This window comes from Mercurialis annua, linkage group LG4 (assembly GCF_937616625.2).
Source record: "Mercurialis annua linkage group LG4, ddMerAnnu1.2, whole genome shotgun sequence".
In the NCBI taxonomy this organism is placed as follows: domain Eukaryota; kingdom Viridiplantae; phylum Streptophyta; class Magnoliopsida; order Malpighiales; family Euphorbiaceae; genus Mercurialis; species Mercurialis annua.
The window spans coordinates 40,787,472-40,803,995 of NC_065573.1; the positions used below are offsets into that span (position 1 = coordinate 40,787,472).

Sequence of the window (16,524 nt, forward strand, 5' to 3'; positions counted from 1 at the left end):
GCGGGCTCCTACTTCGGACGGAGAGTCGGAATTTTTTTTTAATTTAAAATTATTTATTTTTACGGTTTTGTATTTAATAAATTATTGATAATTAATATAAATTAAATAATAATTAAAAGTTTAATTTTATGAAGAAGAAGGTATTTTTGTACCATTAATTACATTAAGGTCTAATTAGAATATATGTTAAAAAATGAAGGACTATTTTAAACTTTATTTTATATAAAAAAATTTCAATTTAATATTTTAGGGTACAGTTGAAAACGAAAAATCAAAAAAGGGTACAAATGAATTTTTTCTAGGTCGGGGTATAAACGAAAAAATGTTACAAGGCGGGGATTTTTTTTAAGTAATTAGGCTTTTATATAATTCAAGAAAAGGATCAATTAGTGCCTCAACTTGGAACCGTTATATTAAAATAGTCATTATTATCACTTATCAGCACAACTAAGTAAAAGAAAAATTCTTATTTTCGCATTTTGGATCACTTTTACCCCTCTATAGGAAGTGTTTTTGATTAAAAAAATGTCCCGTGGCGAAAATATTCTCAAGTTGTGCCACATCCGAAAATAATCCCAGTTATTGCGGATTGGTTGGCACTTTGCTAATCGGCGATTAGCAAAATAATTAAGACCAATGTCATATTGTGGATTGGTCTCAAAAAATTGTAAAAAGTGACAAATTAAATGAGAAAAATTGTGATAATCTTTTAAATATATATATATAATTAAACCCACAAAAAGCCTCGCATTTGACAGTTAAAGACCATTTTCAAAACCGCTTCACGTGCGTCACTGTTGTAGCTATCGCTATATTATTGAGGCGGTTCTTGAATGCGCCAGGGTATGCCAGGCACTTAATAGGGCCGTTCCTGTAAGCAAAAACCTATCAGAGGTGTATAGGGAGGGATAAAGAACTGTTCTTGTAATCTTTGGAAGTAAATAGGTAATTAATTTTTGTTATTAAATCAGATTTAAAGGTGTCGTTTCATAATTGGAATCCGTCCAGAACACCTCATGGTCAAAACCAAAAAAAAAACAGTAGTCATAAACACATACAGAGAAACAAAAGAAAATGAAAAGGTTACAAATATTCACTATTTACAAAATAATCATCTCATGAAAGATTCATCATCTAAAATAAAGGTCCTTAAGCTAGCATGATTCATCTCAAGAGCATGTGCTTCTGTGTTGAAATCCCACTCATCTATGGGATGACTGATCAAGGTTAAAACAGAAAATAGAGTACTTAAGTGTCTATGCAAGGCAAAAGCTATGTATTTACTAGAGATTCACATCAGCAACTATAAACTATAGCTTAGCAAAGATTAGGTTAGCACACATCAACATTAGCAGAATCGCGATCATATAGATCTGCATCAATGTGCAGATTACTTGACTAAAAATAATAATAGACTATTGACTTCTGCTAAGTTATTAGTTTTATTATTCAAAACTACGTAGTTTTGGTGTTTTGTTAAATATAAATTTTAGAATTATATAATATATTTATATAAATAAATTTAAATACGAATTAGTTCACGAACATCTAATCGAGTTTTAAACGAGTTTGTTCACGAACTCTTATTCGAACTTGTTCACGAACTTGTTCACGAACTTTTATTCGAGCTGTTCGTGAACGTAAACGAGCCGAACACCACTATGTTCATGTTCGGCTCGTTTATATTAACGAACGTAAAATTAAGCTCGATCTCGGTTCGTTTAGAATACGAACGAACATGAACCGAGCTCTTATCGAGCCGAACACCGAGTTGCTCGCGAACGGCTCGGTTCGTTTACACCTCTACTTGAGTGCAACCAAATACGTATTCTTCTTTAAATTTTTAAATCAAATCAACAACCCATAGAAGTTTACCAAAATGTTTTAATTTTCTATCAATCCTCTAATTTCATTTCCTTTAAAATTAGAACCTAATTCTCTAATCTAATTTCCATATATTTAATCTTTTAAAATCAAACTAATATATAAGTAATTGTCTTGCAGTGATCAAAATTAATATATAAGGTTACTGTAATATTTACTATTACTTTTATTAACGTAAATTTTTATATAAATGATTCAGAGTTATTATCATCAAAATTCACCAACTTTACATGTTTTATCATTTTAATCAAGCCGTTTAAAAATTATCATTTTGACCTCTAAAAAAATCATCATTTTCATACACCAACTATCAATTTTTCTCAAATACATACACAGATTAAAATTAGGTGAAAATTACTGAGGTGTCACTATTCAATTCGTTATGAAATGTCACTGAAATGTCACTGTGCGGTCGCTAACTCAGTAATTTTCCCCGAATTTTTGTACGGTGTATGGATTTTAAAAAACATTAGTAATCCGTATATGAAAATAATAATTTTAAACGGCGTGTGAAAAAACGTGTAAAATTGGTGAATTTTTATAACATTAACCCATTTATTATTTATATGTAGCCCGTGCTGAAAAAAATTCCTGGATCCGCCACTGAAAAGAACAAAAGGGCAAAGTTTAACTTGAAATCTACCTATATTACAATTCGACAGCGTCCATGGCTAGATAAGCCAAGTTCAAACCGTACCTCTGTTCCATAACGAGGCATGCAACTTGAAAATAATCACTTTTCACCAGCTGATATGAATGGAAGAATCTTATAAAAAAATCATAAACAGTTGGTAAACAACATAACTACAACGTTTGGTTCAAGATTGGAAATGTGAATCAGAATGGGAATCGGAATGAGAATGAATGGGAATGGGAATGATTGTTTTCATTTTTTGTTTGGTTCAAAATTAGTGTAGGAATGGGAATGGATAAAGTTTAATAAAAAAATTATTTATTATTTATTAAAAATACTTTTTTTATTTTTTTTTAAATATTTTTTCATATAAAAAAATTAAATTATTTAAAAAAAATAAAAAAACTATTTTGAAAAAATTAAAAAAATATTTTAAAAAAAACTAAAAAAAATATTTTCGAAAAAATTAAAAAAATTATTTTCGAAAATATTAAAAAAATTAATTTTTTTTTTAAAATAAAAATTATTTAAAAAAAATAAAAAAATAAGAGAAAAGGGTCATTTATGCTCTTAAAGTTTGCTTCTAGGGTCAAGAAAGTCCTCAACGTCCGGAAAGGTTCAAATATGCCCCCAACGTTTTAAAAAATGAACAATCAGGCACTCCAATTTTGACAATCAGATCCCCAACGTTTTATTTATAAGTCAAAATGCGGGCTTGGTTGTTCACTTTTTAAGACATTAGGGGCATATTTGAACCTTTTTAAACGTTGAGGGCTTGCTTGATTCTTGAGGCAAACTTTAGGGGCATAAATGACCCTTTTCCCAAAAAATATTAAAAAAGATTTTTTTTTATTATTTTAAGTATATTTTTTAAAATAAATATTTAAAAAGTTTTTTTTAAATAATTATATATTTATCATTTATTATTAAAATATTTTGTAAAATTTTGATTCCCATTTCCAAAAGTTCATTCTCATGGGGTAAAGGGGGGATGAGTGATTTCCATTGAGGGGGTAATCACATTCCCATTTCCTAGTATAATTTGACAAAACAAACATAAATAATGGGAATCATTCCCATCCCCATTTCCATTCCCCCCTTTTTATGGCGAATCAAACAGTCCCTTAGAATCTTCATTATACACTTTTAATTAAAGGCAAAAGGTCTGAAAAACTACCGACCTTTCAATTTTTTTTCAATAACACCCTCACCTTATAATTTTTTCAATAGCACCCTATTTCGTATTTTTCGATTTCAATAGCACCCTAAATTTAAAAAAAAAAGATGATTTTATTATTATAAGGATTAAGCTTTTTAAAATAATTAAATTTAAGGGTCATTTTATACTTTTTTCTACTTGAACAAATTCAAATAAGTCCCTTCACTTAAAAACCTTTCAAATAAATTCAAAAAAATATATATTAAATAATTTAATTTTAAATTAAAAAAAACGAACCCGCTCCGCTCGTCTTCCTCCATGGAATACCAGCAGATCTGGTCTTTCCACATGGAAGACCAGATCTGTTGGTCTTCAATGTGGGAAGACCAGCAGCTCGCTGGTCTTCCTCGGAAGACGAGTCCTCCGGAGCGGGTTCAGTTTTTTTTATATTTTGAAATTAAACATTTATTCATATTTTTTTTTATTTTGTGAAGAAGATAGCATTTATGTATAATTTAAAACGTTGTAGAATATTTAGAACTTATGATATATATGAAGGATTTTTTTTGAATATTAACCAAATGAAAATAGTTCAATTTGATGCTTTAGGGTGCTATTGAAACCGAAAAATACGAAATAGGGTGCTATTGAAAAAATTACAAGATCAGGGTGCTATTGAAAAACAAATGAAAGGTGGGTAGTTTTTGAGCCTTTTTGCCTTAATTAAATTATTTTGTAAACTTGATTTTATTCTTTGTCTAATAGATTTGTTAAGACTTAAGTAGCAATATGCCCCCTGAATTTGTAAAGAATGAACAATTAACACATATATTAATTTTGTGGGCAAATTAGTACACGAACTTGGTGATTATGGACAATTTGCCCATTTTGACAATTTGTCCCCTCAATTTATAAGTTAATTGTCTTTTAATTTGACAATTTTCCCCCTTAATTTGTAAGTTAATTTGTTAAAATGGGCTAATTGTACATAATTATCAAGTTTGTGTACTAATTTGCCAATAAAGTTAATTTATGTGTTAATTGCCCATTGCTTACAAGTTGAAGGGGTAAATTGCTACTTAAATCGATTTGTTAATGTACTGCCACAGGTAGTCCACTGAGTTACGCTCATTGTAGCTGCATACATGCGATATATTTCTTTTAATCATTCAATAAAAAGTGGTGTACTAAGAGGCAAAGCATTTATTAACGAAGTTTAAGTTAAGAGAAGAACACTAGACAATAATAGCTGCTGAGCTGATTATTAATTAATTTTTCATTATAGTAGGTACTGTGAAAGAAATGAATTGATTTGAAGAAGTCTTATGCTTAAAATCATTCAAGTATCTCCAACTTCACCGAATGAGGTGTTCATGTTCGGTTCATGTTAGTTCAAATTTTGAATGAGGTATTCATATTCGGTTCGTTCGTTTAACTGATAAATGAACGAGATCGAGCTCGTGAACGTATTAAACATTCAATTTAATCCTTAAACTTTCCATTGCCTCACACATTACTTCCTAAATCTTTTAAACTAATTTACAAAAAATTTAGGGTGTTATGTAATCTTAGAAAACTCTCCCGTAGTTAAATGGAGCTCAAACGGCTTTAGTTAGGATATTATCATCATATTAACTTTAAGGCCATGTTTGGTTCATGGAATAGGTCCGGAATAGAATAACTATTCCGTATTGAATAGTTATTCGTCACTTTGTTTCATGGAATAGTAACTCCATGGAATTGCTATTCCATGATTTTGTGAAATAACTACTCCTCTCAAAAAGTAAAGAATAGTTATTTCATTCCTCGTTGAATATCATGCTACTGCATTCCATAAACCAAACATGGGCGTAAGTAATATATGTTTGAGCCCAAGGTTTTTTGTTATTTCATACAATGGTTTGTCTCTGTCTCAGCAAGTGTATTTGTAAATACGACGCTATTTTCTTCTACTAACTCTATGACCTGTTTCTGTCCTTAAACTAGTTTATGCACAAATTGTGTTTGTGTCAAAGATATTGGGATCCAATTGGTGTCTGCTTGTTTAAGCTCCAAGTCAATTTGCTCTGAAAATGGAGCCTAATTAGCTATTGTTTTGGTGATTCAGTTAGCAAATTTGTTGGTGAATGATTCAATGTGGAATATTGAATGTAAACTTAAGAGACATAAAAAGAAAAGAGAACACTAGAACATTGATAGCAGCTGAGTTCAGTTGACTATTAATGAGACATTACAAAAGGTACTAGAAGAGCAGTGAATTGACTGAAAGTATCTCCAACTCGACCGAGGGAGGCAGCATGGACTTTAGCTTCTGAAGCCGACAAGTCATAAATTCGTCGTCGTTGTAGGCGCAAGGCCTGACCCTTATCTTGCGAAGATTTGAAGCATAGTGAGCTAAGTAAGTACCGAGTTCTTGTTCATATTCGTGACCCCTAAATCCGAAAATCTCAACTACCTTAAGACATTGATGCTTCGGACGTCCGGTATAATAAGAAAGGTTGCTAAACTCATAATCATAATCCCAATATGCGAAATAGTCGTCCATATTAAAGGATGCTTTGGTCAAGACAGGAAAGGCATCTATCAAGTTAAAGCAAGAATGTAACTCTTCAAGGCAATCTCCATCTAAGCTCAGATTGATTTCCTTTAAGGTTCTCAACATTAAGAGTTCCTTAATCACAATGAAGCTACAGGAAAGTCGGGTCAGAGAAGGAATATCCTTGAAGATAATTTTTATATCTTTATTGATTGGAAAAAGCTCAAGTGATTCGATATGAGGTGCTGCAGATATTTCAAGAATCCGAATCTCATTACGCCTCAATTCAAGGTGCTTCAGCTTCAGACAAGGACCGCAAAATTTCAAGTGACCGAGATCGCCTGATGAGTCGACAATACTGAGCAGCTCGAGAGCAGGGGAATTCGATAAGAGATGGTGAATAAATTCCGTGGAGATCTTTGCATTTATCAAGTGAAGAGAGACGAGCAATGTGAAGCTGCAAACAGAGCCTAACCGCTGCATTGGTTCTTGCAGAATAAAAAACTTTCTGAAGTCTATCAAGAGGCTCTTAACTCTCTTTTGCATGCCCATAGTGATCAAACTATGCAGTTGGCGTTCGAAAAAACGATGAACCCAATGATCGGGCAAACGAATCCTGAGTTCGGCAATAGTTGGTCCTTGATGTTGTTTCAGAATATTCATCATTATCTGGGCAAATTCAGGGCTCGATGGACCGATTAGCTGCTTGTTGGAAAACAAAACTTGCGCATCAAAATCAAACACGCCCGACAGATAAGTCCAAAGGAATCTCCATCGTCGCGACAGAATGCTGGTTTTCACTGCTTGTCTGAGATTCAGGCGAGACAATATGATCATAAGGATTTCATCAGGTAATTTACTAAAGTAATCCTTACCTCCCTGCTGCCGCACGCCCTTTTTCCGATTGGTGTCGTCTAACTTCCGGTCGAAAAGTGCTTCAGAATTAAACGCTAACTTTTCCGGATCATTACTGTAATCCTTGAACTTCTTGTTTGCAATCATATCTGGTCTCGGAGGATGAATTCAGGCTGAATTATTCTTTTTCTCTGTAACTAGGGTTAGTGCTTTGGCTAAAAAAAAAGCTAGGGTCAGTGCTTTGGCTAAAAAAAAGCTAGGGTTAGTGCGACTTGAATCAGCACACTCAAATATTTATATAATTGAAGAAAGGGATCAATTAACGCCCCGACTTGGTACCGATTATTAAAATAGTCACTAGTTATAAATGGTAATTACCTAAAATACATGTTTTGGCATTTTATTTACAACTTTACATTGCAAGTTTTGACTTTTATTTTCTGACTTTTTTTATTTACGAAAAATACTTTTTTTTTAATTTCACAAATACCTTTTTCAGTTTTCAATTTCGATTTTCGGTTTTTTCGGTTCGGTCGACCGAACCGACCGGCAGTTTTTTATATAGCGTAAGATTAGTGTATATAGTGTTAATTTTTATTTTTTATAGATTTTTTTTCTGAAATTTTTTATTTTATTTTTTATAGTGTAACAGTAGTGTATATATAGTGTTTTTATGGTGTTTATATAGTGTAAAATTAGTGTATATATAGTGTATAAGTAGTGTTAAGTGGTGTATAAGTAGTGAATAAGTAGTGTATTTATGGCATTTTGTAGTGTTTTTTGTGGTTTACACCATGAAACACTGCAAATATATCATAAACACTGCAAATACACCATAAACACTGCAAATACACTATAACACTGTAAATGCACACTAAAAACGGCAGATATACACTATTAATACACCAAAAATACACTAAAACGTAAAGGAATCGTAAAATTATTACAAATGCACCATAAATCAATATTTTTTTTTACAAAATCAGTTGCAATAAACAAATATATGAATAAGAGAAGACAAAATAAATAATTATATAAATAATAGAACAATTTTATAAACAAGAAATTATAGATTTATAATAATTTATTTACAAAATATTTAAATCATTATAAAAAATTTAAAGTATTACACAAATCTAAAAACGAGTCGAGAAATCCATAGCGCGAACGAACTAGCGCGAACGGAAAAGACGAACGGAAAAAGGACCGGAAACGACGGAAAATCCATCGGAAGTAGCACTACAAGAAAACAGGGTTTTAGCGACAGAAAAATCCGTCGCTAAAGCCTTACAATCCGTCGCTAAAGCCTTACAATCCGTCGCAAAAGACCTTTTGCGACGGACGCGGTCCGTCGCAATTTTATTGATCGCAAATACAGTTTATAAGCATCACATCGCACAAGCTTTTTTAAACATTAAAATAGCTTGTGTGTTCTTTTAATTATGAACTGAATAAAGTGTTATTTGGAAATGAATCTTTTAACTGAGCTGTGATATGCTCTCTCTGTCCCAAATTAATAGGCACTATTTTAATTTTTTTATCTCAAATTATAAACACTCAGTAATTAGTTTATTAAATGATTGTCAAACATATCTTTATTAGTATAATGATTTGAGAAGTCAACAAAAATTTATAAAAATATATAGATAAATACTACAATAAATAAGGACAATCACATAAGAGTTCTATAAAATCATTTTACTTAAAGACATTTAAGTTCCAAATTATTGTATCTGTCATAAAATTGTATATCAATTTGAGATGGAAAGAGTAACACTTTTAGTTATCAAATTTATTTATTTAATTATGATGTAGCTAATTTTTATAATTATTTAGCTTTATTTTTATAAAATAAATGTTATTTTATTTATCAATTATAACCAGATGAATTATTCTCATTCCATTATAATATATTCAAAGTATATTAAAAATAAACATTTATAAAGAAAATTTATGATGCTATGCTAAAAAAATCTTATAGTTTATAGGCAGTGACAAACACAAATATAGTCCAAAATTTTAAACCTTTTGTATACATATATAAATAATACATTCCCTTCACATGTTTTTTTTACACAATTATAAAGTTTGGAATTCGCCAGTGAAAAATCTGTTTGGCAAGCAAATAAACATAATACATATATCTAAATAATTATGTTTCAAACCAATATTTGAATATCTTGATATGTTTTTTTTCTCTCTAATGTTGATTAAGTAAATTTTGAAGAATGTGTATTTTACTATGAATAATACAGGGAAAGGACAAAATATTACAAGAATTCAATATATTTTTGTCTAATAATATGAGCTATTTTAGCGGATAAAACTAGTTAAATAAGCAATCTATTTAATTTATTAAAAATATCTTATACATTTTTAATATTACATCGGCTTTCAGAATTTAACATTATTATTTGAACAAAGGATCACTTTAGCCCCTCAACTTGGCACAAAGTATCAAAAATGTCCAAATTGGCGAAACCTGATCTTTTATCCTAAACTTGTCAAAACCGGTACAAATACACCCCTATGCTAACATGGCACCTTAATTGGAGAGTGGGTTTCTAATTATTCATAATTTACTTTAATTAATCATATTTTACCATTAATTAATCATAATTAAATCTTAATTAATCTTAGGGGCCTTTTTTAACTTTTTACATCAAAAATAAAAAAAAAATTGATTTCCAGCGAGAATCCTCGCCGGAGAAGATGATAACAGATCGCGTTTTGCGATCTGTTCTTGTTCTGAGAACAGATTGCAAAACGCGATCTGTTCTCAGAATAAGAACAGATCGTGCGATTTGTTCTCTGCGGGTAAAAAAAATTAAAAAAATTTAATTTTTTTTGAAAAAGTTAAAAAATTAGGATTAATTTGTTATATATGTAAAAATAAGTGTTAATTTGTTATACATGCAAAATTCAGGGGTTAATTTGCTATTTTAAATTTTTAATTAGAGGGATTAAATTATTCTTTTATTATTATTAGGTATTAATTTAAAATGTTTTAGAAAAATTAGGATTATTTTAAACATTTTTCTATCAAAAACCACCTTCCTAAAATGAAACCACTCTTAAAACCGGAGAGTGTGTCTCACTCTCTTAGGTGAGAGTGGGGAGGGGGGTTTTTGTACCAAATTTGATAAGTTCAGGGTAAAAGTGATACTGTTTTGCTAATTTGGACGTTTTTGATACTTTGTGCTAAATTGAGGGGCTAAAGTGATCCTTTGTTCATTATCATTTGCTTCCTATTTTGGAGATATTCTAACATTTTCCTATTTTGGAGATTTTTTTGTTGTCAAAGATTTTGGAGATATTCTAAACACGTGACACAATAATGAAGCGCCACATACATTTATGAAATGCTATGAGTTATAACTGAAAGTGGGATATTAAAAAAAAAACGTAAAAGAAATCCAACGGATTAATTAATGAAATATGAGTTGAAAGTGACGTGAAACTGAAAGTAAACGTTACAGTTGCACAAATCCAACTTCAATATGGATTTATTTCAGCGATATAAAAATGAAAGGTTTGTTTCAGTTTCTATTTTGTCTCTGTGTTTATCTCTGTGCTTTGTCTGTGTGGCTGTTCTTTGATGTTTTTCTTTGTGTCTATGTGCGTATGTGTATGTGCTTCTATGTCTTGGCTTTTGTGAAATAATTAGAGAAGAGAAAATATATTATTGAATCGAATGATGATAGATTGATTACAAGCATATATATATAACTAGAATAGTTCTAATCGAATAAGAACTTCTAAGGATATGAACCTTTAATCATAATAGGAGAAGGAGATATATTCCAATACTCCCCCTCAAGTTGGAGCATGAGGATCGATCATGCCCAACTTGGACAATAACATAGTAACAATTCGACCATCAATAAGACTAAACTTGTGTTTAGGCCAATCGATAATTTTCAGTTTTAAGACTTGATGGTCTTCTTTAATATTTGCAGTTTAAGGACTTGCGTCAGTCCCAATTAATAATTTTCAGTTTTAAGACTTGATGGTCTCCTTCAATATTTGCAATTTAAGGACTTGCGTCGGTCCCAATCAATAATTGGACGAAGAACATTCTTCGTAGTTTTTGCCTTTCTGAGCCACCGGGCTAATTTTAAGACCCGAGTGATTCGAAGGGTGAAGATAACATGGAGACTTGAAGTGCAGCGGCGGCGGCGAGTATGGCGGCGGCGGCTACATCTTTCTTTTCCATATAAAGTAGAAAAAAAGAAAAAAATAGAAAACAATAATAAACTAGTAACATATAAAAAAAATATCATTGGAGACTTGAAGTGTGGCGGCAGCGAGTATGGCGGCGGCGACATCTTTCTTGTCCACATAGAGTAGAAAAATTAAAAGAAGAAGAATACAAAACAGTAATATATAATAAGAAAACGAAAATTAAAAAGAGGTGTGAGGTGATTTTGGTTAAAAATAACCAAAATCGCCTCCCTAAAATAATAAGATATGTGCGGAGATCAAGGATCAATTTTGCTCTGATACCATGTGAAATAATTAGAGAAGAGAAAATATATTATTGAATCGAATGATGATAGATTGATTACAAGCATATATATATATATATATATATATATATATATATATATATATATATATATATATATATGTATATAACTAGAATAGTTCTAATCGAATAAGAACTTCTAAGGATATGAACCTTTAATCATAATAGGAGAAGGAGATATATTCCAATAGCTTTATTCTTCTGTTGCTATCTAGTCCAGGGTTTTGTTTGTGTGAAGGTTTCAAATGCATTTGTAAGTTTATGTCTACTGCTCTCATTTCAATTTTAATTTTCCTTCTCTCATTATTATCTAATTTCTACCACTGCTTTTGCTCTTCTCATCTTGTTTTCAGATGCCTTGCTATCAGGTGCGATGTGATGCTTCTAAAGTTTGGGTCCATCACAACCCCCATTTTAAGCTCTGTTTTTGGTGGTTTGTGTCTCCATTCTAATCCACTTTTCTAACCTATTTAATAAAGCTTGTGTGTTCTTTTAATTATCCGTCACTAATTACGTTGCCTAAACACAGCGTTTTGGTTTCAATACAATTTAGTGACAGGAATAAATTTCCGTCGCTATATTTGGGAAAACCAAATGGCGCCTGGCTTTCCCTCCAAAAGCCCGCCAATTTAGAGACGGGTTCCGTCGCTAAATTGGCGGGCTCACTCCCGCCAGATTTTCCCCGTTGTTAGCAACGGATGTAGCATCCGTCGCTACATCCGTCGCTAACACATGATATTTGCGACGAAAACTATGTCCGTCGCAAATGTCCGTCGTGAAACTGATGTTTTTTAGTAGTGTAGACGAACGGAAGCGCAACCGGAAAGACGAACGGAAAAGACGAACAGAAAAGTAATTGGAGGAGATAAACTGAAAATCAAATGAAAAAGAAGAAGATAAAAAGAGAGAAAAAGAGAGAAACGATTTCTTTATATAGTGAGTATTTTTGATAAATAAGTTAGCTTATTAGGTAGTCTTGTATAAGAGGAAAAGATGGGTTAAAATGGTATAAATACTTTGTCAAAAACAGGTATTTGAAAAATAATCCTTAGTTATAACTCTCGCGTATTTACGTGGAATCATATTAATATTTATTTAAGTAATAAATTTATTGAAAAACATATATAAAATCAAAAAAAAAAAAACTGGACTATTTCTGTTAGTTTATTATTAAGATATTTTCATTTAAAAATAAAATGTATATTATTTTTTTGAAAATTGGAGAAGGAGCATTTGTCAGTGAACTTAAATCCACGATCTAGCTGCTTTTAAATTGTAAAAAATTAACAAATATAATGACCAGAAATAATATATTAATAACTTTTTTTGAAAAAATATTATTCATTAGTGTCGTATGGGATAAATATTATTTAAACTAGTTTTAAAAAGGCTTAATGACGCAAAAAAAATCACGAATCTTAGCGTGTTTTGCAAATTTAACATAAATTTTTAATTTTAATAAATTAATACATCAACTTTCGATTTTTTGCAATTTTAGCACCGAACAATTTTCTGTTAGAAAAATGTTGATGTGACGCCGGAACAATATGTACACATCAGCATTTTTTTCTATTTATTTGAAGAAAAAATGATCAGTGTCAAAATTGTAAAAAAAAATTATTTAGTGTATTAATTTGTCAAAATTAAAAGTTCGTGTTAAATTTGCAACGTCATTGAGCTTTTTAAAAGCAGCTATAGTTGAACCCACAAAAATGGAAAATAAACTAACCTGGCCTTTGACATTAGCCAATTCAGCAGATGTTGCCTTGGATGAAATAGCCGGGCATCACAGCATCTTCATCAACGTCTGAGAGCATAATATCCATCACCAATGTAATCAGTTTCACCATTATGTGATCTTCATTCAAACATATTTTCTACTACTATTTATCATCAAACTCATATTGAACACAACCCGTTCGATCAATTTACTTACAGTGATTACTTGTGAGATTGTGCACATCTTTCAATAATTCCTTGTTGCTGTGTTTGCCAATACCTTAATAATTCCTTGTTTTTTTTATTCCATTTGTTTGTTACTTTGCTTCTGGGATTGGTTTTCAATTTTAATTAGACCTTTGCACCTTTTTAAATGAAAACTTTTAGAATATTCAGTATACACTTTTAATTACATTACTAAGAGGCAAAGCGTTTATTAACGAAGTTTAAGATTAAGAGAAGAACACTAGTACAATAATAGCGCTGAGCTGATTATAGAAGGTAGGCTATGTTTGGAATAGCTATTTCATAACAAACTATAAAAAAAACGAAATAACTATTCTTTACTTTTCAGAAAAGTGTTTATTCCACAAAATCATGGAATAACAATTCCATATAATTATTACTCCATGAATCAGAGTATATAATATTAATTCTAGTAGCTATTTCATTTCGCACTATTTCATGAACCAAACATAATTGTACTATATCATTCAAGTATCTCCAACTTCACCGATGGAGGCAGCATGGATTTTAGCTTTGAAAAACGACAACCCTCAATGCCCTCGTATCTGTATCTAGAACCCTTGACACTTATCTTGTGAAGATTTGCAGCATAATGAACTAAGTAAGTGACAAGTTCATGATCGTTATCGCTACCATTAAATCCGAAAATCTCAACCACCTTAAGAGACTGATGCTTTGGCCGGCTGATAAAATCATGGTGCCTGCTAAACTCAAGGTTTTCGTATGGATCGGACCAGAACATTCTAAAGGATGCCTTGGTCAAGACAGGAGAAGCATCTATCAAGCGAAAGAAACTATGGAAATCTTCACGGAAATTTCCATTCAATGCCACATGGATTTCCTTTAGGTTTCTTATAATTGCAGGAAAATGTGCGCTATGCTCATAAACCCTATCAGATCTAAAGGACAAGGCCATCATTGTAAGTGACTCTAGTTGAGGACACAAACTATTAGTTACGAGTTCCTTACAGAAAATGAGGCCGTAAGAGACTCGGGTTAAAGAAGGAACATCCTTGTAGAAAATGTTTATACTTCTGTTGATCGGATAAAGCTCGAGTGATTCGAGATATGGTGCTGCAGATATCTCAAGAACCCAAATCGCATTATACCTCAACTCAAGGTGCTTGAGCCTCAGACAAGGGCCGCACAGTTTCAGATGATGGAAATGGCTTAGTGAATCGACAATACTGAGCACCTCGAGAGCAGGAGTATTGGATAAAAGGTGGTGAATCATTTCAGCAGAGATATTTGCACGTACCAAGCGAAGTGAGATGAGCGACGTGAAGCTGGAAAAAGAGCTTAACGGTTGCATTGGTTGTGGCGGATACATTCTGAAGTCTATCAAGAGGCTCTTAACTCTCTTTTTCACGCCCATATCGATCCAACTGTGCAGTTGGTGCTCGCAAACTTGATTATCCAAATGCTTGGGGAAGCGAATCCTGAGTTCAGCAATAGTTGGTCCTTGATGTTGTTTTAGTGTGTTCCCCACTGTCTCGGCAAATATGTTTCTCGATGAACCGATTAGCTGCTGGTGGAAAAACAAAAGTTGCGCATCAAAATCAAACACGCCCGACAGGTAGGTCCAAACAAATCTCCATCTGCGTGATAGAATGCTAGTTTCTACCGCTTCTTTGAGATTCAGCCGAGACAATATGATCATAAGAATATCGTCAGGCATTTCACTAATGTAATCTTTAGCTCTGTGCTGCCGCACTGCTTCAGAATTAAAGGCTGGAATTTCGAGATTATTACCGTAAGCCTTCCTCTTCTTGTTTGCAATCCTAATTGACCGTCTCATATTTCCTCCATCAGGTAATTAAAACAAAAGGTTTAGATTTATAGGATCTGATTTCTGAGGACTCTTTTATCGATAGTATCCTCACATATTAATCCACCTATACCATCTCGAATTAGGACTCTTTTTAGTTTCTGGAGTCTTGCTTCTCCTACTCAGATTGTTTTGGGTAATCACTACTAGGCGTTATTGTCAATATAATCCTAAAGTTTTACATGCCTTTCAATTTTATCACCAATTTATAGATTAAACAAAAATAATTATAAACTTCCGCATACTTTTCGATTACCATAGCCTTCTTTTAAAAAAATTAATATTAAACTTCGGCCTCATTTAGTTCATTTTAGATTATTTTTTGAAAAGTTAATTTGTCAAGAACTTTAATATACGTTTTAAGTTAAAAGATACAATTTTGTTTTTGTTTTATTAAAAAAAGTAATAATTTTTTTTCTTTTCATTAGAGCATCTCTAAATGCAATGTTATAAATGAATGTCAATTCTCTAATTTAGCATTTTATTCTTAAATTTCACTCCGATGCAATGATATATCTCATGCTAAACTTAGCATATACTATACTTCATGCTGAATTTAGCATTCAGTATAGCACATGCTAACTTTCATTATTTGACTGCTTCTTTACAATTTTGCCACAATTTTAACCACATTTATTATTTTTAGGGTTAATTGATAAAAAAGTCACGAACTTTACACGAAATTTCATTTAATCATGACTTTTAAAAGTTGTCATTTAAAGGCACGAACTTTCATATTGTTTCAAATTCATCATTTCAGTGTATTTTTATTGACTAAATTTTTCACTAAATCATTAATGAAAGACCCAAGTTATTAATCAACATCAAATCTTATTATCTTTCGGTTAGAGTATTTAGGATTAGGAATTTTTAGTTAGATAAAATACACCGAATTTTACTTTGGTGATAGATTTGAAATAAAATGAAAGTTCGTGCCTTTAAATGACAACTTTTAAAAGTCATGATTAAAATGAAATTTCGTGTAAAGTTCGTGATTTTTTTAGGAATTAACCCTTATTTTTAGCTTTTCTGTTTTATTAAAACTCTTCAATTTCTTTCTTTTTTCTTTCTTAAAACATTCTGCATGCATATTTTTTACGTTCCTTTTTCTTGATCAATTTTTTTATAATGGAAG

General features: G+C 31.4%; 2 protein-coding genes across 2 annotated transcripts; both read right to left on the reverse strand.

The window, feature by feature from the left end:
- Positions 1-5,843: 5,843 nt before the first annotated feature.
- Positions 5,844-7,341, reverse strand: LOC126676632 (uncharacterized). Its single transcript, XM_050370867.2, has 2 exons — positions 7,089-7,341; positions 5,844-7,021 (listed from the first exon to the last, which is right to left on the reverse strand). Exon 2 carries the CDS (start codon positions 6,877-6,879, stop codon positions 5,920-5,922), a length of 960 nt encoding a protein of 319 aa, XP_050226824.1. The 5' UTR covers positions 6,880-7,021; positions 7,089-7,341; the 3' UTR covers positions 5,844-5,919.
- A 6,657-nt stretch (positions 7,342-13,998) lies between these two features.
- On the reverse strand, positions 13,999-15,314 carry LOC126678708 (putative FBD-associated F-box protein At5g56700). The gene has a single exon (XM_050373603.2). It carries the CDS (start codon positions 15,237-15,239, stop codon positions 14,025-14,027), a length of 1,215 nt encoding a protein of 404 aa, XP_050229560.2. The 5' UTR covers positions 15,240-15,314; the 3' UTR covers positions 13,999-14,024.
- Between the last annotated feature and the right edge of the window lie 1,210 nt (positions 15,315-16,524).